Source organism: Chlamydomonas reinhardtii, chromosome 6 (assembly GCF_000002595.2).
Source record: "Chlamydomonas reinhardtii strain CC-503 cw92 mt+ chromosome 6, whole genome shotgun sequence".
In the NCBI taxonomy this organism is placed as follows: Eukaryota; Viridiplantae; Chlorophyta; class Chlorophyceae; order Chlamydomonadales; family Chlamydomonadaceae; genus Chlamydomonas; species Chlamydomonas reinhardtii.
In genome coordinates this window covers 1,811,914-1,832,272 of record NC_057009.1, presented here as the reverse complement: position 1 = coordinate 1,832,272, position 20,359 = coordinate 1,811,914, and the positions used below count along the sequence as shown (strand labels likewise).

Below are 20,359 nucleotides of genomic sequence, written 5' to 3'. Positions count from 1 at the left end.
GTTTCCGGAATTCCAGCTCCCGGAAGGGCCCGGAGGCCGGAGCAAGCCGATAGCCGGATCGGCCCGGGATGGTCTCGCTCGGGCCTCGCCGCCTTACGCCGGCGCCACATTTTATCCCCTACCATAACAGCTAACAAGCCCTCAGCAGTCAGCACCCCACCGCGTGCTCATGACTTCATCCCTCCGCCGCTCGTGGTAGAGCGCAGAAAGCACGCCCGCCGTCATCAGCACGTCACACACGGCGTCCGGCGAACTACTATCATGGCACTGTGGGAGCTACCTAGCGCACATCATACCTGGGCCATCCTGTTGCCCCTCCCTGACCTGTTGATCCTAAGCCTGTCGCTCCTTTTACTGCACCTGCACCTACTCCTATTACGAGCCGCGAGCGGCTACCGACGCCTTGTCCTAAGTATGTCAGCCATCATTACTGCAGCGGCGGCTGGCGCTGCAGCTCGAGCAGCACCGCCGTCAGCCTCTGGTTCACCAACGCAGCCGCCGCCGCCACGCCGCCATCGCTCCAGGCCGCGTCCCAGTCCGCTGCCAGGATGGACACCACCCGCCAGCCGCGCGCCTCCAGGCACCGCCGCCGGAAATCGGCATCCCCGTTGGGCTGCTTCGACCACTTTGGGTTCAGCACCGTTTGCATACTGACGCCCGACGCCGCAAGAATGGTAGCCCTTTCAGCAGCGCCCGCCGGCGCGCCACCGGGAGTGCTGAAGGCTGCCAGAAGGGCTCCCGAAGGTAGCTGCAAGCCCACAGCACCACGCCACGCCCCGCTCACTGAAGCCCCAGCCTCAGCCCCGGCTCCAGCCGCCACGGCCGCGCTAGCCAAGGCCTGCCTGGCCCGTATCTTATCGGCTGTCTCGGCGCGGGACGACTTGGAGCCCGGTGCCTTGGGCAGCATCGCTGGCCTCGGCACCCGCACCGGCACCAGGTCTTGCTGCTCCACCACGCACCCAGGCGGCAGCAGCTCCACAGCCACACTGGCTCCCGCGAGCGCGACGCCGCACGACACCAGGAAATGCCCGTCCGAGGACCGCACGCGCTCGAAGACGGGCAGTCCGAGGGCCTCCAGAGCGGACAGCAGCTGCCGTTCCCCGCGCGCCTGCACGGGGGTGGTGCGGGTGCAGGGATGCGGGGTGGTGAGGAATTGCGCCATTTTGGTCTTCCACGCATTACTGGAGTGGCGTCCGTACCTACCCCGCAACGCACACTGGCAATCCGGAGCAGCCCCATGGTGCAGCCCCATGGCGCAGCCCCCTCCCCCTGAGCGGGCGAGCCTACCTGCTGTGCCTTGTCGGCGCCACCCTTGCCGCCCCCCGCCCGGAACGGCCTCCGGCTCCAAAACGACGCCGCGCCTCCCTTCCCAACATCACACAGCCCGCCGCCAGGCCCCGGCCATGCCGCTGCGCCCGAGCCCGCCGGCACCGCCGTCGGCGCCGACGTGCCCCAGCCGCCCTCATGCCACGCGGCGGCGGCGCGCGCCATAAGCGGCGCCGCCATGTGCCGCGGCAGCGCACCCTGCACCTCTTCCTCCAGCCCCGCGTCCACCGCGCAGATGTAGGCTCGGAACAGCCCGCAAGCCGCCTCATCGTCCAGGTGAGGCGGCCGAGCGGCCGCACCCGCCGCGCCAGCCGCGCCAGCCGCGCCGCTGCCGCGGCCGCCCGCACCCATGTTGGCTCCTGTGCCGGGTGGGTTAGTCGTCGTGACGAGGTCGCCACGCCAGAAGACCTGCTCCACCAGCCTGCGCCGCTGTGCGGTGCGCAGCTCTGGGAACGGCGGGGTTGAGAAGACGCCGGCCAGTGACGAGGGGTCCAGGGCGTAGGACAGCGCCCGCAGCAGCGCGTGCAGCAGCTGCGGGTCTGCCGTGAGCGTGCCGTCCACCGCGAGGCAGCCGAGCAGCCGACACAGCTTGCCGGCAATGTCAGGCGCGGCGCCAGGGTTGTGGCTTGCATATCCCAGGCTCCCACCGCCAGCCGCGCGCTCCGTCTCTATCGCAAGCACAATCTCGCCGATCAGCCGTACCCACAGCGGTGGTAAGGGAGGCCTGCTGTCAGCCTGCAACCCAGCCGATGCGGGCTCTGTCACCGCCGCCGCGAGCACCTCGTTCGGCTGCGCGTCTTCCGGTTGCGCTCCGGGCTCAAGAACCTGTGACCGCTGCTGCCGCTGTGGCTGCTGCTGATGTGCGCTGCTCGGCAGCAGCACTCCCCGCACACGGGGCCAGTCGCCGCCCAGACTGCGACTCGCCAGCTCCAGAAACTGCGTGAGCCAGTCCAGCAGCTTCGTGTTGTTGGCAGTAGCGGCAGCAGCACTAGCAGTAGCAGCAGCCGAGCCGTCGCCATCCGAGACGAGTTCCCGGTGGCAGCTGAGAGTGGGCTGTAGCAGCGTCGCCACGCGCTCATCCAGCGCTGCCGCCAGCCGCCTGTCCGCCAGCCCGCGAGCGGCGCACATCCGCATCAGCGCCAACAACTTGGTCCCCGACATCGCCGGTACCAGCGGCGTGAGGAGCTCCCCCAGCGCCTTCGCAGCACCCGTCATGGCGGCGGAGGGCCCTGAGGCAGTGCCGCCGCTGGCCACGGCTCTGCTGGCAGCTGGCAGCTGCTGCGCCGGGGCCCAGGCCACACCGTCCACCGCGGCCGTCGCCGCCGACAGCAGCCGCAGCGTGTGCTCGTCCATCTGCTGCCACAGCTCGATTGCCTGCTGCCACACCTCCTCGCCCAGCTTGCGCCGCCTCTTGCCCCTAAGGGTTGGATGGACGCGCCGTACGTCTGTGCTCCGGTCACGCAGCCCGTGGAACAAGGGCGAGTCCCGGATCCGGCTAGTGGTCAACAGCGCGGCGCGCGCCAGGGCTTCATAGAGGCCGGGGTCGTCGTACTGCGGGTGTGGGGGGTTACATTCATGATTAGTTGAGGATGTGGTAGACGGTTGGGGGGGCAGCGGCCGGTTCAGCACGCAAGGGGGTTGGGCAACAAAGGATGAAGCGGCTGGTAGGCGCCGTGCTGAGTGCTGGGCACAGAGCGCGCAGGTACAGGGTGTCGGGCACGCGGATGTGGTCATGGCGGGCATGGCTACCAAGTACCAAAGACATCAATCGCCCGCTTCGATAAAATGTGACAAGGACGGTATTTCTTGAACCGCAAGTGTAACATGAGTAACTGCAACTCACCTGCAGCCTCGCGAAGTCACGCAGCAGCGCTCCCACAGCTGCCAGCTGCTCGCAAGAGTTGCCAAAGTGCATGGCGCACGCCCGCTCCATCGCCTGCATCGCCGCCACTGCCTTCGCCGTCGACTTCCCCGCCCGCACCGGCCTGGCCGCACCCTCCATCATCCGCTGGGCGCGCACGCTGCGGGCAGCGGCGGCAGCGTGCGCTGCCAGCGCCTGCAGCAGCAACGGCTTGGCGCCGCCGCTGCCTGCAGCGTACACGCCCAGGACTGCCGCCAGCTCTTGCAATGTCAGCGTCCACACGCCATCGCGCAGGAGCACCTCCGCCGCCGCATCCAGCTCCTGGGGGCTCAGCGCCGACGGCGTCGCCGCCGCACCGCTCAGCATGTACAGGTGCAGCAGCGGCACCAGCTCCCGCGTGCGAAGAGTCACGGGCGCGCCGCGGCGCCAGCTACTGCCGAGCGCCGAGGGCTGTAGCTGCAGCGCCGCGCGCAGCAGCGCCGCCGCCACGGTGGGGTCCAGCGCCCCCACCTGCTTGGAGGCTAGGGCTCGCGCGGCTGCCGCCAGCTCCTCCGGGCCCTCGGCGGCGGCGCGGCGGAGCACGACGTTGGCGACGACGGCGCGAAGGCGGCCGCCCGGCGGCAGCGCGCCCAGCACCGCCAGTGGATGCAGCATCGACGTCACTTCGGGCAGGGTGGCCATGTGCATTCGGCCGTAGCGGTGCTGCTGCTGCTGCTGTTGTTGCTGCTTCTGCGATTGGGTACGCTGCTGTGACCGTAGCTGCTGCGTGTCGGGTGCTTGGGCACTGCTGTGGGGCAGGTCAGCCGCCGGAGCGGTCACGACGGCGGTGGTGGTGGTGGTGCTGAGGGACAGGTCCGCCGACGCGCCGGGCGCGAGGATGTCCAGCACCGCCGCCAGCTGCTGGCGCGAGGGCAGCTGCGACTGCGTTTGCGACAGCGGGAGAGGCAGGGCGGTGGCGGGGTGCGCCGGCAGTAGCAGCTGGCACCAGCCCTGCAGGCACCAAGGGTAAAGGTTCGCCACAGGGGAGCCACGGGGCATCGCAGGCAAACACTTACAGCCCCAACAGAGGCCGACATGTGTAGCAGACGTGCCCCTCAACTGGATGCAAGACTGCGCCGCGTTGCCTGGCCCAGCCTAAACCTCATGCGCAAAGCAAGCATGGATTGTGTCGTCCATCCGTACCCGGTGCCCACCTGCAGCAGATCCCGCACGGCCACCATCTCCAGCACGCCCTGCTGCATCCCATGCGCCTGCGGCTCCAGCGACTGCTGGCCCAGCGCCATGGCGCTGCACCGCTGCGCCAGCTGCAGCGCGGCCCTGTGTACCGCAACTAGGTCCGCAGCACCACCGGTGTCATTGGCGGCGGCGGCGGACCCAGTCCCGGCCCCGGCTGCGGCCCTGACCAGCGCCTGCAGCTGCTCGCCGGCGTAGAGCACGGCGCGGGCGGCGTGGTGCGGCCGCATGGACGCCTGCAGCTCCTCCACCGCCGCCTGCGGTCCGGCGCGCGGGAACACACACCTCAATGCATGGCAGGGTTTCACACCCGCACTTCACACCCGCGCCAACCAGGAAGAGCTCTTGACGGCCGGCTTGCAACACCGAGACGCCTCCCGCCGATGCGGCATCCAGGCCTCAGGCCCCAAGACCCCAGAGGCCCGCCCCCATCTCATCCACCTCGCACCTGCAGTTGCTCCAGCGAGCGGCACTCATCCAGCTGCTGCTGCACACGGGCCGGCGGCACTTGCCGACTGCTGGCCATGCCGCGCAGTTGTGGGCCCGACAGCTGCGGCTGTAGCTGTGGCTGTGGCTGTGGCTGTGGCTGTGGCTGTAGCGAGCATGGCAGCTCGGCTGTTGGCAGCGAGGTATGCAAAGCTGCGGGCGCTGCAGCATCAGCAGGCGCTGGCTTGTCCAAATGTATCCGGCCGAGAGAGGCAAATAAAGCCGGGCTCAGGGCTGCGGCCGCCGCGGCCGCCTCTGGCGGCGTCACCACTGTCCCCACAGCGCAAACTGGTGCCGTCAGCACCCACTGCAAAAGGAGCGCCTGGCCGCTGTGGGCAGGTGCCTGCGAGGGAGCTAGTGATGGAGCTTGTGCCGAAGCCGCCACCGCCTCTGTGACAACGACGCGCGGTGGCAGGGCTGGAACCCCGGCGCTGGCCAGGCTACCGACACTGACACATGTGGCGCCGGAGTAAGAGCCACGCACGTGTGCTTGCGCGCCGAGAGCTGCCGTGGCCCCCGACTGGGGCAGCTGTTGCAGCTGCGCATGCGCACTGTGTGGCCATAGCCTGCGTACGAGAATGGTTGGGGACGGGGCGTGAAACCCTCCCCGGTGCCCTGCTGTGTCGTGCCGAACACCCACGCTACGTGTTGCTAGGACGGCCTGTGCTGCTGGCCTCACCTGTGAGCAAGCCCCCACAAACACTTGCTGCCTCCCCTGGCGTACTCGAGTGCTCCCGCCAACACGCCGAGCACCATTCGTGCTCAACTAGGGGCCCCCGCTCATGGTTGTCGCCGCCCCGGGGTTGGCTTGCCTCCCGCACAGTCCGCCTTCGGGCAGCGTTGGCCCATGGAAGCGCTGTGCTATCTGATGGTCGTCACCTTGTGAGCGCTAGCCGCGGTGTCTATTATTCGCAGACTGCAGCGCCGGTGTTGCGCCCCGGATGGTGGGAGTATACAGCAACTACGCCGCTAGCTAGCGACTCAAACTGTTTGCATGGAATGAGGCTTTACCAATATAAATTTTGCGGCATGCGTTTCCACAATTCGACAACCGCAGAGAAATCGTGCGAATTGGGCACGCTCAATGCGGACTCACGCGTGCTTCCTTGCTTCATCGCAACAAGCTTTGTCATACGTGAAGCAGTAGGTCAACGCGCAGCATTAGAACACGGCATTTGCCCGACGACTGCCGGAGTAGCCGGGACTTTTCCTGTTTGACGGGCTTCCTTAGCCATGACCTCTCTGGTGAGCTACATGCGGTTATTTTAGCTGTCGAGCGCAGCCTGGTGGTTTGCTGAGGCTGACACGCGCTCTGATGTGCCCGCAGCTCAAGCAGGTCGCCCTGCCGGTCTTTAACAGCCTGGCGACGACCTACCGGTCCGTCGTTGGTGCTAAGCTGGCCAAGTATGGCCTGCGCTTCGACGACCTCCAGGACCCCCTGAAGGACGAGGTAAGTGGGACGATGTCGCCGAGACAATTTCCGGTTGGCCCACTGCCGCGCTCGCATTACATGCAGGACGTGGCGGAGGCCCTGCGCCGCCTGCCTCCCGATGTGGTTGTGGCCCGCAACTGCCGCCTGCGCCGCGCACTGGACCTGTCTTGCAAGCACGAGGCCCTGCCGAAGGACCTCCTTGAAAAGCAGACGCCCGAGCTTTCCTACCTGCAGGTCAGCAGTTATTGTGTCTGACTGGGTTAGGGCTAGCAGGGGCAGTTCCAGCAGGTCCAGTGTTCCATCGGCACGGTGTTTTCTCAGACACTCGGGCTGCCCTCGCGGGTCTCGGGGTGCCACGCTCCTAATGCGTATTTTGTGCTCCTCTGAATGCTGCAGGATGTCCTTAACGAGGTGCGCGCCGAGCGCCGCGAGCGCGCGCAGCTGGGCGCCCCCGCCCCCTACACCCGCATTTACTACGATTGAGCGGAGAGGCTTGTGGAGAAGGCGAGCGGCTCTGGAGCTTATGGAGCTACAGGGGTCACGGCTTATGTGTTATAGGTGAAGGTTAGAGATATGGTGGCGCAGGGAACAGGTAGCTGTTGATTGAGGAGGCCAAGGAGAGGCATGCCACGTGTGGCATCCGGGGAGAGTTCTGACGGGAGGCACCACATGCCCCCGCGTAGGTAGATGACATCAGGTTGCGTGGGGTACGGGATGAAGAGGCATCTGTGCTGGCTTAAGCGTGCAGCGTGGCTGCTCTGGCGTACCGAGTGGTCGTGTTGAGTGTAAGAACGTACGTCGGTCGTTGCTGTTTCATCACCGTTTGGCACCCTGTTATGCGGCAGCAGGAGCAGGGCGGGCTAAATAGGGCTAACATTAGCAGGAGTTTGAGGTACTGGTAATGCCAAGGAGCCTGCAGCCTATGGGTGGGCAGGATTTGGGTGACAGGCGGAATTCATCGGAACCGCTCATGGCGCGCCAAGCAGCGTGGCCACGTTTGTGAGGAACTTCTGTAGCGCTGAGTGTGAGGAGGAGATTCGGACCTCAGTATCACGGAACATCGAACGCGAGGGACGCCATTAAGGGTTTCGGGCAGGTGAGGAGGCGGGAGGCCGTGCCAAACGGCGGCACCCATCAATGGGCCGGTCGACTGCCTGCAGGTGCGCATCGGCTATGCTATCCGCGCGGTGTGGCGTCGCATTGAGTCTGTGTGGTGCTATCGCCTTGGCCGGGCGCCCGGAGCGTGAGGAATGCGCGTCAGCAAAACATCGACACAACCTGCCAGCTACCGTCGGTACAGTAACAGCGCGCGAACGACGCACCAATGCCTTGTCCCTTCTTGCTACGCATTTATGTGGGCACGGGTGGGAGCCACACACATCGGGACTACGCTTTCCTGCCCCTTGCCATGTTCCATCACGGGCACCCATCAATGGGCCGAGACGTGCATCAAATTTTCTTAGCTTACTTCCATGGATAAAGCAGGTTCCTGCGTACAACGCCTGGATCTGTACAGTATATTTAATTAAGACGCTAGATCTAGCCGAGAAATCGAGAAATGCAGCAACCTCCGACTCTCTATTGCATATAGGGCCGCACAGCTTCTGTGTGAACCTTTTGAAAGATGCAGAGCCACTGCGCGCACTACAAGGCAGGCGCAGCAGCGCGCCGGGAGAAAAGCAGCCGAGAAATCAGTTCGTCTGCACCGACGCGACCGCTGCATTGCCGTAGCTCACAGCCATCGCGTGCAATTACGTTTGCTATAAACTTACGCGCCGACGGATCCTACGACGCGGGCCTTACGCGCCCGCAAGCAGCTCGGCAGGTGAGTACTGCGGCTGGAGGCAAGCTGGGCTGCTCGTGGTCTATGGAACCTACAATCTATATCGTCCTGACAAACGGGCCATGTCTACTTGCTTGCAGCGCGCCCGTCGGAGGACCGGTCCACCATCGACAGCAACTGTTTCGCGATGGAGCGCTAGCGACTCCGACGCCAGTCGCTTCGACTGGCTTGACGGCGCAAAGCAACAACAGACGCAGGTGCGTGAGTCAAGGTTCGTGGAACTTGAACGCCAGGCACCGGCCGGAAGGGCAAACCCAACTATGCTCCCAGCTCGCCGTCGCGCCGCGCCAGTCCCCCGCACCTTTTGCCACGAACACACGACCCACATCCCCACCTCACCTGCCCGTCCTTGACTGCCGCCCGCAATTCGTGTCCAGGTCCTGGTGGACGCGCTGTTTGCGGCCGAGTCTGTGCCGCCGCCGCGGCTGCCGGTGCTCCTGGCGCTGCTGGAGGGCCGGCCCGACCTGGAGCAGGCACTGGTGGAGGCGGGGCTTCCGGCAGCTGCCGCCGCCGTGCTCCGCTCGGACCTGCTGCAGCGGCTGCTGCCGGGCGGGCTGCTGCTGGAGACCCTGATGGGGCTGGTGAGCGGGCTCCGCGCGGGGCGTGCGGGGCGGTGGACGGCCGGGCATCAGGGCGGCAGTTTGTCGCTATGTTGTGACCTGTGCAACGCACGCACAAGCTTACCTGGCGTTGCCTGGCGCTGCCTTGTCCACGCCGCCGCGCTCTTTGGACTCTTTCCGACTTATTCTCCGCCCGCATTCGCCTCGCCTTGACCCTAGATTGAGGACCGCGCGACCGAGCTCCCAGCCGAGCAACTGCTGATGGCGTGTCGCCTGGTGGCAGCCTGGCACCCGCCCAACGGCTGCGAAGCTCTGGGACCCGCCTCCGCCAGCCTAGCCACCGCCATTGCTGACGCCGTGCTGGCGGGCCCCGACTCAACGGGCGAGGCCGACAAGGCTGACAGCCGCGGCAGCGGCGGCAGTAGTGCCGACTTTGCCGCTACGGCCGGGATGCTCGCGGACGCGCTAACGCTGCTACAGCCCTGGCTAGCGTGGCGCGCAAGCGGCAGCGGGTCGGCGGCGGCGGCCGCGGGCACCTCGGCAGCGTCGGCGGCGGCGCTGGGGCTCCTGGATGCCGGCGTTGCGGCGGCGGAGGAGGCGGCAGAGGCAGCGGACGCGTTGGCGGCGGCGCGCGGCGCGGCAGAGGCACTGCTGCGGCGGCCTGAAGTGGCGGCGGCGGCTGACACGGGCGTGCTGCTTGCGGTGACGGCGGCGGCGGCGGCGTACGATGTCGAGGTCCCGCGGGACCTGGCGCGGGTGGGTGTCCGTGTAAGAGGTCTGAGAGCATGCGGGACGGGGCTAGCAGGCAGTGTGGTGTCCGGGTCCAAATGACTTTGTGCTTTGTGGTTACGGTGTTAGTGAGACCTGCTTGCGACCAGTATTAGCCTTGGTAGCTGACGTTTGGTCTCCGACTCGGACCCATGCAGACGGCGGTCAGCCTGGCGTCGACGGCATCCTCGTCATCGCCCACTGCGTCGGCCGGCAGTAGCAGCACCACCAGCAGCGGCGCCGGCAGCAGTAGCGCCACCACGGCGGCTGAGCTGGCGGCGCAGCTAGTTGCAGCATCGGTGGCGGGCGCGGCCGGCGGTGCTGCCGGTCACGGCCGCGGCCGGGGCCGCAACCAGCTCTCTGGCGAGGAGCTGGAGTCGGTCGTGTGGGCGCGCCTGGCGTCAGAGGTCGGCGCGGCGGAGCACGCCGCGTTCCTGCGGGAGCTGCTGGGCCGGGTGCGGCAGATGGCGCCGGGCTCGGGCCGCCTGCAGCTGCAGCCGGAGGAGCAGCAGCACGAACAGCAGCCTGGCTCGAAGGCGGGCGAGGCGGGGCCGGCGGATGAGCAGCAGGCGGCGCGGCGGGCGCTGGTGGTGGCGCTGGGCTCGGCGGCGGGCGGCCTGGGGCCAGACGCTCTGGCGCTGGCGGCGGAGTGCGCGGCGGCGGTCTTCCCCGGTGACACGATTGGAGACGGCGCCGATGCACTGGCGTCGACGGCGGCTGCTGAGCTGTTGGGCTGTGCGGCGGACGCGTCGGCGGAGCCGGCGGCGGCGTGCACGGCGGACCAGGTGTGCCGGCTGGCGGCGGCGGTGCTGGCGCTGCGCGCACGTGTCGGCGCGAGCGTGAACGAGACGGCGGTGGCGCGGGTGCTGGCGGCGGCGGAGGCGGTACAGCTGCAGTCAGCGAGTACTGACGCCGTTGCGGCGCTGGTTGCTGCGGCGGCGGTGCCGGGTGGCGGCCTTGCACTGCCGCCGCCGCTTGTCGATGCGCTGCTAGTCCAGCTGACTGCAGCCGCGGCGACGGCGGCGCCCGTGGAGGATGTTGCGGTGGACGGGTCGGCAGGCACGGCCAAGTCAGGCCGCAAGCAGGAGGCAGCACCGGCTGCGGCGGCTGTGGCGCAGCTGACGCCGCAGCAGGCCGCTGCGCTGCTGGAGGTGGCAGTGGCGGCGGCAGAGGAGGCCGCGCAAGCCGCCGCCGCCGCCGTGCCGTCGTCCTCCACCGCCGCAGAGCCCGCCACGCCCGCGCCCATTCCGCCGCAGCGCGCGGCGGTGCTGTGCGCCGCCATTGACGTCGCCATGCGGCTCCTCACGCCGTCGGTCCGCCGGGTGGACTCTGTGTCCGACATCACACGCCTGCTGGTGCTGGCGCATCGCTGCCAGCGCGCGGGCCTGCGGCCGCGCGAGCAGCGCGGGCTGCTGTGGGCCGCGCACGAGCGGCTGCGCGTGCTGGGGCTCAGCATGAGCCCGGCAGAGGCGGTGGGCGTGCTGCGCGCCTGTGCTGCGCTCAAGTGGGCGCCCTCCGTTCTGTTCTCCGAGCTGCTGCTGCCACTGCTGCGTCAGCTGCAGGCATCCGCCGCCGCTGCGGCAGCGGCGGCGGGCGGCCCCTCCCCCGCCTCCGGCGCCGGCTCTACCTCGGGCGCGGACGACACATCCGCTTTGGGGGCGTGGGGCGAAGCGGGGAGCGGCGGCGCGGCCAGCCGGCCGTGGACGCTGCGCGAGGTGCGGTCAGCGCTGGCGCTGCTGGCGGCGGTGGGCTATGACGGCCCTATGGCCGCCTCCCTGGTCAAGCTGGGCGTAGGCGAGCTGCTGAGGGCGCACCACGTCGCAGCTACAGCCGCCAGCAGGCGCAGTAGCAGCGAAGCCGGGGCCGAGGGTGAGGGCGCGCTGCTGGGTGCGGAGGACATGACGCAGCTGCTGTGGGTGTGCGTGGCGTTGCGCTACCGCGGCGGGGCGGTGCTGCGGCCGCTGCTGCAGCTGCTGCTGCTGGTGCCGGCGCCCCAGGTGTCCGTGCGCGCGGCGGCGCAGGCGGTGTGGGCAGCGGCGCGGCTAGGGGTGGTCGGCGAGCGGCTGGTGCGCTGGGCGCTGGCGGCGTGCCAGGGGCAGGGCAAGCTGGCGGCGGCGCCGCCGCAGAGCCTGGCCAACCTGTGCTGGGGCCTCGGAAAGCTCGGTGAGTGGGCGGTTCGCGTACGCTTCGCTTCTGTTGCCTGGCTTGAGGCCACACAGCGCTGTGGGCGGCACTTTGCTTACACACCAGTTCATACAGTCCTTACGTCGCAATTGGCCATCCGCTGTGTGCAGGCGTGAAGCCGCCGCGCGCGTTCGTGACGGCGATGGCGGTGGCAAGCCTGGGCCAGCTGCCCCACTTCACGCCGCAGGTGCGTCGTGCGACCCTGCGTATGATCTCGTGCTTGAGTAGTGGGTGCTTGAGCATACGGTCGGTGGCATTTGCTTCCATGATTGCATGTTCACAGACGACCACACCACGCAAGTCACGCCTCACGTCTGCGCCTTGCCCGCCCAACTCCATCCGCCCACCTTGGCTGGATTCTTCAACACTGCCGCTCCACCTCCCGCGCCCTCATAGGAGCTCGCCACCACGGCCTTCGTGCTGGCCACCTGGGGCGGCCGCCTGGGCGCCGCCGCCTCCGGCCTGGTGCGCCACGTCGTGGCCACACGCTCCCACTTCGACGGTCCAGCGCTGTGCGTCGCCGCCTGGGCAGTGCAGCGACTGGCGGCGGCGCCGCCAGCTGACGCCACGGCCGACGCCGCCGCCTCAGCGGACGTGACGCCTGGCCTGGACGCGGCGTCGCTAGGGCTGCTGGAGCAGCGGCTTCTGGAAGCGGTGCAGGAGGCGGCGCATGAAAGGCGGGGCCGGCCCGGCACAGGCGACTTCCTCCAGTCGCTGCCGGGCGTGGCAGACCACCACTTGCTCCGCTTCTTCTCCGCCGCCTCCGCCGCCGGCTACCGCCCCGCCGCCCTGCTGGCCGCCTACTGTGACGCGCTGCTGCCGCGGCTACAGCGCTTCAACGGCTGTAGCCCGGCGGCGGCGGCGGGTGCGGCGCGCCGGGCGCGGCTGCTGTGGTCCGCGGCACGCGTGCTGCAGACCTTCCGTGTGACGGCTGCGGAGCGGCCCGAGCTGCTGGCGGCGCTGGAGCACGCGGCGGAGCAGTGCCAGGCGATCCTGGGGCCGCAGGCGCTGGCAGGGGTGCTGTCCGCGATGAGCGACCTGGGGCATTACCCGGCGGGCTGGGCGGCGCGTGGGCTGCTACGCTGCGTGCGCCTTGGCTTGGTGGAGGCAGACGCGACTGAGGCGGCGGCCATCGTGGCTGCGCTGGCGGCGTGGGGCGAGCGGCTGGAGGAAGGCGAGGCCGCAGCGGCGGCGGCGGCAGCCGCGGCGGCGGCGGGAGCGGAGGACGGGCGCCAGGGAAACGGGCTGGCGGCGGCTGGGGGCGAGGAGGCGGGGAACCCCAGTCGCGCGGCTAAGGCCGCGAAGCCAGCTCCGAGCGGCAAGCAGGCGGTGTCCCGCCGTCTGGACCTGCTGAGGCAGGTGGCGGTGGCTCGGCTGACAGAGCTGTGCGTGCCGCCGCCGGTCGTTGCGGCGGCGGGGCCGGGCGCCGCCGCTGCTGCGGCTGCACATGGGCAGGCCCTGCCCAGTGCTGCCGGCGCTGCCGCCGCCGCGCCTTCACCTGCTGAGGCATCCGGTGCTGGGTTGACGCCGGCCGCTGCTGCTACTGCGGCGGCGGCGGCGGAGGCGCCTTCGGCTGGCGGTGCCATCGCGCAGCCCTCCATAGGTGAGCCGGCATCGCCAAGACCGTGATCGCCTCACCGCGCCTCCCGGACAGTGTCCTGTGCCGTCGTGCTTTGCCCCGGCCCCGGCCCTAGCGTCAGTCGCTGGGCCTCCGGCGCGCTCCCGGAGGGCCATACCTCCCCACACCGCACTCCCGCCCATGCCCCCGCCCTTGCATGGTTTCAACCCCTTCCCCTTGTGTCCGCTCCTTCCACAGAGCCCGAGGTCGCGCTGAGCCTGCTGCGCTCGCTGGCTCGGCTGCGCTGGCACTCGGACCCTCTGGAGGGTGCGCTGGTGCGTGCGGCGGCGGCGCTGACGGCGGACCCGGCGGGTCGGCGCCGCGTGCCGGCGCTGACCACGCTGCTGTGGGCCATGGCCAGCCTGCGGCAGGACGTGCCCGAGCTACTGGATGACCTGCAGGTGGGTGTTTACTGATGGTGGTGGAGGACTGGGTGGAGTTCTTGATGATGATGATGGAGGACTGCGTGGTTGGTGGCCAGGGCTTGAAGGGATAGCGGGAAGAGAGGGAGGGGGACAGCTGGAGGATAGCACAGCTGTGGGCCAGGCTGTAAGGGACGGGACTTGGCTTCCCGGCGGCGGTCCGGCCGGAGTAGTCTCTGCGCGCGTGCTCACCTCCCTGCCTGGTGCACCTGTGTGACCTGCAGGCGGCGCTGATGGGCCTGCCCCGCAACACGCGGTCCCTGGCGGAGGAGGTCGCGCTGTTGGAGTCGGGCCGCCTGGCGGGCGCACTGGGAGCAGACTCCCAGCGCCCTCCGGCGCCGCCATCCGTGCCGCCCGTGCAGCCGGTGCAGCCGGTGCAGCAGCACTCGCAGGCGGCGGCAGAGCCCACACCGGTAGTAGAGGCGAGCGCGCAGCCCACCGTAGTGTTAGCGGCGGCGCAGGCGGCCGCGCAGCCGCGGCCGTCGCCAGCTGCCAGCCCCAGCGCACCCAGCACGCCGTCCAACTCCACCACCGCCTCCGCAGCAGCTTCCAACAACCACAACCACAACAGTACCAACGGTAACGGCCTGTTGGCTCGGCCCAACAAGCCCGCGGTCCCGACTCCCGCAACCGCCGACACCGTCTCCCCCACCGCCTCGCTCTCCTCGCTCTCCTCCCTCTCCTCAATGGACGGCGGCGCCGGCGGCGGCTTCGATACCGCCGCTGCCACTGCCGCCGCGGCGGCGGCGCTGAACCAACGCCTCGAGCAGCAGCTGGTCGGCGCCGCCGGCCGCGGCCGCCTAGCTTCGGAGCCTTGGGCTCCTGTCGACGTGTTCAAAGCGCTGTGGGCGTGCGCCAAGATGAATCGGCACCCGGGCCCACAGATCCTGGCGGCAGCTGAGCGCAGCTGGGTGCTGCACACAACGGACGGGGCGGCGGGTGGAGCGGAGGGCCGGACGCTGCCGCCGCTCCACACGGTCACGGGGCTGCTGTGGTCGCTGTCCGTGTTCCGGCATCACAACAGCGCCTTCGCGCAGCAGCTGGCAGCGCAGCTGGCGGCGCGCCTGGGCGTGCTGGCGGCGGCAGCTGCCGCCGACGGCGGCGAGGCTGACGGCGCCGCCGCGGCGGCGGCGGCGTTGGAGAAGCAGGCGCCGCAGCTGGCGGCGTGCCTTCTGGCGGCGGCAGCGGACCGGACGGACTCGCCGCTGAACGCGGCGCTGGCTCCGGAGGCGCGCGGGCGGCTGCTGAACGTGTGGCGGGCGCGGCAGGCGGAGCGTGTGGCCAGGCCGCCCGGCAGGTGGGTCGAGTGGGGTCTGCGCTTCCCTTGATTGCCGGTGACTGAAACGCCCCGGCATGGCATTATCATTGTCATTCCGTACCGTGCCATACCATTCAAACCATTTTCCGCGCCCAAACACGCGACATACTGGCACTCCTCTTATCGCGCTCCTCCTTGACCTCATCGCCGCCACCATCCACAGGTACCAGACCGACCTGGTGTCGGTTCTGCGCAAGATGGGCTACACAGCTGCAGCCAACGTGGCCACGCCCGACGGCGTCGCCGTCGCCGACGTCGCCGTCGCAGTCACGCCCAACGCCGGCCTGCGCGCCGCCTCCACCGCCTCCGCCTCTCCCGGCACCTCTTCCACTAGCTCCATGGACAGCGGGGACGGCGCAGCCGCCGCTACTGCTGCTACTGCCGACTCCGGGCTGGGCTCCGGTGCTGCTGCTGCGGCGGCGGCGGCGCCTGCGCCTGCGGCTCCTCGGCTGCTGGCTCTGGAGCTGGTTGGGCGCCACAACAGCGCCGCGAACAGCCCGCGCATCATGGGCGAGGCGGTCATCAAGTACCGCCTGCTACAGGTGGGTGGGCGGCCGCGTGTTCTGTAAAAGCACACAAGAAAAGAATACGCGTAGGACCGTGTATGCGATGCAGAGTTGCCTGTGTGTGTGTGCGTGTGCGTGCACGTGTCCATGCAAGGCCCACGTATTTTTGGGCTGACACGGCGTTGTGGGACAGCCGCAGTCACTACTACTGGTGGTGCTGCACATGTGTGTGTTTGGTAGGGGAGAGGAAGCGTCGCGTTGGGTCAACCAGAGGTGGCCAAGCAGGCAGTCATAGCACCCTCGTGTTCTTCCCCTCAATGTCTCTTCTTTCCTCGGTCGCCCCTGTGTTTGCCTCTCAGGCTCACGGCTACCTGGTGGTGCCGGTGTCGTGCTACGAGTGGGACCGCATCAGCCACCAGGACGTGTGGACCAAGATGGTGTACCTGCAGGTGAGAGGGCTGGGGCACGTGTGGGGCGCGGTGGTCGCTGGTCGGTTGGTACGCCACAGCTGGGTGGTGTATGGGCAGGGCAGGGCCAGGGCCCGAGTAGGAGGGTGCAACTCTCATCGCAGCACAGTGGGAGGTTCTCATGCGAGGGAGGTTCTCATGCGTACGCCTTCCTCCGCTTGTTTGTCACAGGCCAAGATTGACCGCCGTACGGGCACGGGCCTGGCGGCGAGCAGTGTGTCGGCCGCAGCGGCGGCGGCGGCGGCGGCGCCGGCGGCTGGCGCGGAGGGCCAGACGCAGACGCAGGCGGTCAGCGCGAGCAGCGGGTTGAGTCGGTCGCAGCCGCAGTGAGGGGCTGGCGTTGGGAATAATTGGAAGTGATGGAGGAGGTCCGTGGTGTGGACTGGCTGCAAGCTTGCGCGTCAGCAGCGCGGGGGTTTAAGTAGGGATTACGGGGTCGGGGTGGAGTTGAGCGGTGCTGAGCGACAGGGCTGCTTCCTCTAAACTGTGTGCGTAAGAAAGATTAGTGCGAGAGGAGAGCTGGCCCTGTGTGTATGCGCGAGTGAGTGTGCGTGTATATGTGTGTGTGTATACGCCACCCGGGGCCGGTACGAGTGAGCACGCTCACGAGTATTCAGTGGCATCTCGGGATACATGACTACACGAGCTCCACGCAATAGAACTATGGCAAGGCAGACTGTTTTGTGAGCGGTGTGCTTTTGTGAGCTGCCAAGACACGAAGAGATTAGATCAGGTGGCATTCTTGCCATGTGCTCACATGGTGAAAGCGTGTGAAATGCCAACAACCAGTCAACTATTTTAACAGCGTTGACAGCAGTGGACAGCAGCAACAAATGCGTCGTGTGAACTGCGGTGAGCACAGAGTGTGAGGGCGCGGGGTGAGAGGGGCGCAAGGGCACGGACACCTGTTTGACGAGTGTGCTTGGGCCATTGTTCATTTTTAATCATATGCTGAGTTGACTATTGTCAGGGACAAGGCCGAGGGCCTGCAAGCCTGTGCAAGAAACTCGCGTTGCACGTGAGCACCATCTGCGGCCGTGAGCTGCATGGGCAGTGGGTGAGCGCAGCCGCCGCACGCGTACGTGTAACGCTCGCCATGACGATGCCCTACCGCCGCTGCCCTGCCGCTCGCAATCAAGCGAGTTCCTTGTATAATCCGCGTGCACACTAAACAATAACATACTGCAGTGGTCGCGAAACTGCCCAGCGATCTTCCAACTCAAGCAATGGCCGCCACAGGTACTCCACCGCCCGCCGCCGCCGGCTGCAACCCGCGGGTGGCGGCAGGCCTGCCCGGTCTGTTCGGGCGGCCAGAGCTGGCAGACTGCTGTGTGGTCTTCGTGCTGGAGCAGCCGACACCGGCCTCAGCACACCGCCCCGCAAGCCCCCGGCGGCACCAGCAGGCGTCCGCAGCAGCGGCAGCGGCGGTGGCGGGCCCGGCGGCGACGTCCTGTCAGAGGAAGGCGGGAGCCGAGGATGCGCCACCTCGGTCGGCGGGCCACCAGCCGCTGACGCTGCCGGCCCACTCGGTGGTGCTGAGCCTTGCCTCGGAGCGCTTTGCCGCGCAGGTGAGCTACCACGGAGCTGTGCTTGAGCGTTCATCGGGCGAGCTCTGGGCGAGCTCGGCGTTGTGTGGCATGCTTGTGTGGGAAACGCGTGGGGTGTTCTGCCGCGTGCGAGCTAACGAGCTTAACTTCGGCGCCGACGAGTCCTCTGACTTTGCTATTAGATAGGCTGCTGCACACGTGCAAGAGGACTAACTCCAATTCCCGCCGCCCGCGCGCAGTTGAGCCGTTGGGCCCCCGGCACCACCAGCAGCGCCAGCAGCCATGTCATTGGTGCAACCCGCACTGGTGGCAGCGTCCACAGCAGCGGCGTCGGTAACACTGCCAGCAAGACCTGGACATCCTCCGCCGCCGCCACAAGCCACACAGCCACTCCGCAAAATCCGCAACCGCAGCATCCGCAACCGCAGCAGCAGCAGCAGCAGCAGCAGCAGCAGCTGGGCCTGCCGCCCCCACGGCCGCCACAACGCCTGCTGCCCGAGCTCCGTGTGCCGCTGGGCAGCGAGGCGGAGCTGCCAGCCGCGCGCGCCGCCATCAGGTTCGCCTACACGGGGCAGATCGAGCCGGGCTGCAGCTTGCGGGAGGCGTTGGAGCTCCGGCTGGTTGCCGACTACCTGCAAGTGGAGGGCTGCGCCGAGGCCTGCCTGGCGGCGGTGCGGCGCCTGCTGCAGCTGCCGGGCCAGCAGGCCGAGGGTGACGCAGCGAAGCAGGGCGAGCCAGCAGCGGTGGCAGCAGCAGCAGCTGCGGCGACAGCAGCAGCTGTGGCAGTGGCAGCGGCTACGCCGCCGCTGCTGCCACGGCAGCTGGCGGTGCAGGCGTTCTTAGGGCAGGCGCGGGCGCCAGCAGGGCTCGCCGACTCCGCTGGGAGCACGCAGCCTGACCGCTTTGCCGCCGCCGCAAGCGGCAGTGCCGGCGCAGCCGCCACACCGCCTCCCGTGCTCGCGCTGTACGGCTGCGCGGCGCTGTGGCCGGATCCGGAGCAGGACGCGGCCTTTGCGGCGCTGCTGGCGGAGGTCCGGCGGCAGCTGGTGGCGCACTTTGGTGACGCGCTGGCGGTGCTGAACACGGAAGTCCTGTATGAGCAGATGCTGTCACTGCCGGCTGTGGGACTGGAGGCTCTGCTGGAGAGCGACGAGTTCGGCACCGACAGCGAGAGCAGCGTGCTGCTGATGCTGGCGGAGTGAGTGCTGGCGTGTGCGCGTGTGGCCTGGGGAGTCCGAAGGCGGGTCAGGGTGGGGATGACCTTGGCTGCGGCACTCGATTATAAGAGTACACCTTGCACCCATTACGGTGTGGTAGAACGTATGCATTTGGCTTGTCCCCGCCTTGGGCAGGTGGATGGAGGTGAATCACGCCCGTGCGGACGAAGCGGCGCGGCGCCGGCTGTGCGGCCACGTCCGGCTGCTGCACTGCAGCCGCGCCTACCAGTGCTGGATCCTGCCCGCCCTTGCTGCCCGCCACGAACGCAGCCGCAGCCACAACAGCTGCCACACAACCGCCGCCAGCCCCAGCCCCAGCCCCAACAGCCCCACCGCCGCCGAGCCCAGCCTAAACAGGCCCCCTGACGACGGCTGGTTCCCCATCACCACTGAGGATGCCACCTGCCTCAACACCTACGCCTCGGCGACGGAGGCGGAGCGCAAGGCCCTCACCTCGGGCGGCACACTGGGCATGTGCCAGCCCATGCGCCGCTGGCCGCCGGCATGGCTGTCCACGCCACCCCGCCGCCAGTGCCTCCCGGACAGCGGCGGCCGCGCGTTCGCATTTAGCGCCGGCCTGCAGCAACTCGAGGAGGCGTTCGGGGGAATCAAGCCCGGGGCGGTGGGGGAGCTGTACCCGCGTGTGTGCGGCACGCCGTGCGGGTGCGTGAAGGCGCAGGGGCTGGTGTGGGGACCTGAGCTGCAGTGCGCGCCGGCCCTGGTCGGCAGCGCAGCCGCGCCGGCGGCAGGATGCTTCGTGTTCACACAGGTCCCCGACGTGTTCCGCGGCCTGCTGCTACAGCCGGCTCCCGGTGCCGGAGGTGGCTGTAGCAGCAACAGCAGTGGATGTGGCTGCAGCAGCAGCGCGGGTAGCGGTGGGCACAAGCTGGTGAACACGGGCGCGACGGCCTTCCCCAGGCTGAGGGTATCAGTGTACGGTGCCGGCGGCGAGGTGCGTGTGGTCAGCTGCAACGAGCAGGAGTATGCGCCTTTCGGCACGGGGCGGGGACAGCCCCGCTGCCTGCCGCTGCGTGACGCTGCCACAGAAGCGGAGCTGCTGGGTTGGCGTGGAAACAGTAGCAGCAATAGCAGCGGAGCCCAGCAACTGCTTGGCAGCAGCAGCAGTACCGTTGGCGGCAGTAGCCGTGCCGCTCTCAGGGTAATCACTGCCGGCAGTAGCAATGGCGGCAGCAGCAGCAGAAGAAGCACGGTGGCTGTGCAATGGGGCGCCTACCTCTGCGATGGCAAGCTCACCGGCAGCATCACGCTGCTGCGCCCGCCGCGGAGCAGCTGATGGTGTTGGTGGTGGTGTCTGTGTGCGTGTGTGTGTGTGTGTGTGTGTGTGTGTGTGTGTGTGTGTGTGTGTGTGTGCGATCGTGGACAGTGAAGTGGAACTGCCGGTTCGCTTCGCGTTCATCATGTAGCCCAGGGGCTTGGCTCAGGGCCCGCGCATGGCTGCATGTGCTGCTTTACTAGTTACGGGTGTGTGCTGCATTTCCCGTGACTGTCAAGCTGCTGGGCGGACTAGGGTGGCTTACTTGCAGCTGTTATACTGCCTTGGATGGCCACCG

General features: G+C 68.3%; 4 protein-coding genes across 4 annotated transcripts; 3 read left to right on the top strand and 1 right to left on the bottom strand.

The window, feature by feature from the left end:
- Positions 1–2: 2 nt before the first annotated feature.
- Positions 3–5,884, bottom strand: CHLRE_06g262750v5 (uncharacterized protein). The gene is made up of 6 exons (XM_043062817.1): positions 5,586–5,884; positions 4,869–5,472; positions 4,381–4,677; positions 3,170–4,177; positions 1,288–2,877; positions 3–1,108 (listed from the first exon to the last, which is right to left on the bottom strand). The coding sequence occupies exons 2-6, from the start codon at positions 4,944–4,946 to the stop codon at positions 428–430; spliced, it is 3,654 nt and encodes a 1,217-aa protein (XP_042923523.1). The 5' UTR covers positions 4,947–5,472; positions 5,586–5,884; the 3' UTR covers positions 3–427.
- A 100-nt stretch (positions 5,885–5,984) lies between these two features.
- On the top strand, positions 5,985–7,430 carry CHLRE_06g262700v5 (uncharacterized protein). Its single transcript, XM_001696256.2, has 4 exons — positions 5,985–6,151; positions 6,234–6,356; positions 6,423–6,572; positions 6,735–7,430. The coding sequence occupies exons 1-4, from the start codon at positions 6,140–6,142 to the stop codon at positions 6,819–6,821; spliced, it is 372 nt and encodes a 123-aa protein (XP_001696308.1). The 5' UTR covers positions 5,985–6,139; the 3' UTR covers positions 6,822–7,430.
- Positions 7,431–7,874: 444 nt separating this feature from the next.
- On the top strand, positions 7,875–17,124 carry CHLRE_06g262650v5 (uncharacterized protein). The gene is made up of 12 exons (XM_043062816.1): positions 7,875–8,163; positions 8,262–8,378; positions 8,559–8,762; positions 8,961–9,497; positions 9,668–11,672; positions 11,804–11,880; positions 12,090–13,296; positions 13,510–13,712; positions 13,958–15,030; positions 15,215–15,593; positions 15,917–16,006; positions 16,196–17,124. Exons 1-12 carry the CDS (start codon positions 7,963–7,965, stop codon positions 16,352–16,354), a joined length of 6,252 nt encoding a protein of 2,083 aa, XP_042923522.1. The 5' UTR covers positions 7,875–7,962; the 3' UTR covers positions 16,355–17,124.
- A 70-nt stretch (positions 17,125–17,194) lies between these two features.
- On the top strand, positions 17,195–20,350 carry CHLRE_06g262601v5 (uncharacterized protein). The gene is made up of 3 exons (XM_043062815.1): positions 17,195–17,592; positions 17,811–18,769; positions 18,924–20,350. The coding sequence occupies exons 1-3, from the start codon at positions 17,251–17,253 to the stop codon at positions 20,080–20,082; spliced, it is 2,460 nt and encodes an 819-aa protein (XP_042923521.1). The 5' UTR covers positions 17,195–17,250; the 3' UTR covers positions 20,083–20,350.
- The last annotated feature ends 9 nt before the right edge of the window (positions 20,351–20,359 follow it).

Excerpts from the sequence above, each read along its gene's own strand:
- CHLRE_06g262750v5 (XM_043062817.1), bottom strand. The coding sequence starts at position 4,946 with ATGGCCAGCAGTCGGCAAGTGCCGCCGGCCCGTGTGCAGCAGCAGCTG. Across the intron at positions 4,678-4,868 it reads GCTCGCTGGAGCAACTGCAG|GCGGCGGTGGAGGAGCTGCA; the intron begins GTGCGAGGTGGA and ends GCCGGACCGCAG. Across the intron at positions 1,109-1,287 it reads GCGCCGACAAGGCACAGCAG|GCGCGCGGGGAACGGCAGCT; the intron begins GTAGGCTCGCCC and ends ACCCCCGTGCAG.
- CHLRE_06g262700v5 (XM_001696256.2), top strand. Across the intron at positions 6,357-6,422 it reads AGGACCCCCTGAAGGACGAG|GACGTGGCGGAGGCCCTGCG; the intron begins GTAAGTGGGACG and ends CATTACATGCAG. Across the intron at positions 6,573-6,734 it reads CCGAGCTTTCCTACCTGCAG|GATGTCCTTAACGAGGTGCG; the intron begins GTCAGCAGTTAT and ends TGAATGCTGCAG.
- CHLRE_06g262650v5 (XM_043062816.1), top strand. The coding sequence starts at position 7,963 with ATGCAGAGCCACTGCGCGCACTACAAGGCAGGCGCAGCAGCGCGCCGG. Across the intron at positions 8,763-8,960 it reads TGGAGACCCTGATGGGGCTG|ATTGAGGACCGCGCGACCGA; the intron begins GTGAGCGGGCTC and ends CCTTGACCCTAG. Across the intron at positions 16,007-16,195 it reads CCAAGATGGTGTACCTGCAG|GCCAAGATTGACCGCCGTAC; the intron begins GTGAGAGGGCTG and ends TGTTTGTCACAG.
- CHLRE_06g262601v5 (XM_043062815.1), top strand. The coding sequence starts at position 17,251 with ATGGCCGCCACAGGTACTCCACCGCCCGCCGCCGCCGGCTGCAACCCG. Across the intron at positions 17,593-17,810 it reads CGGAGCGCTTTGCCGCGCAG|TTGAGCCGTTGGGCCCCCGG; the intron begins GTGAGCTACCAC and ends GCCCGCGCGCAG. Across the intron at positions 18,770-18,923 it reads GTGCTGCTGATGCTGGCGGA|GTGGATGGAGGTGAATCACG; the intron begins GTGAGTGCTGGC and ends CGCCTTGGGCAG.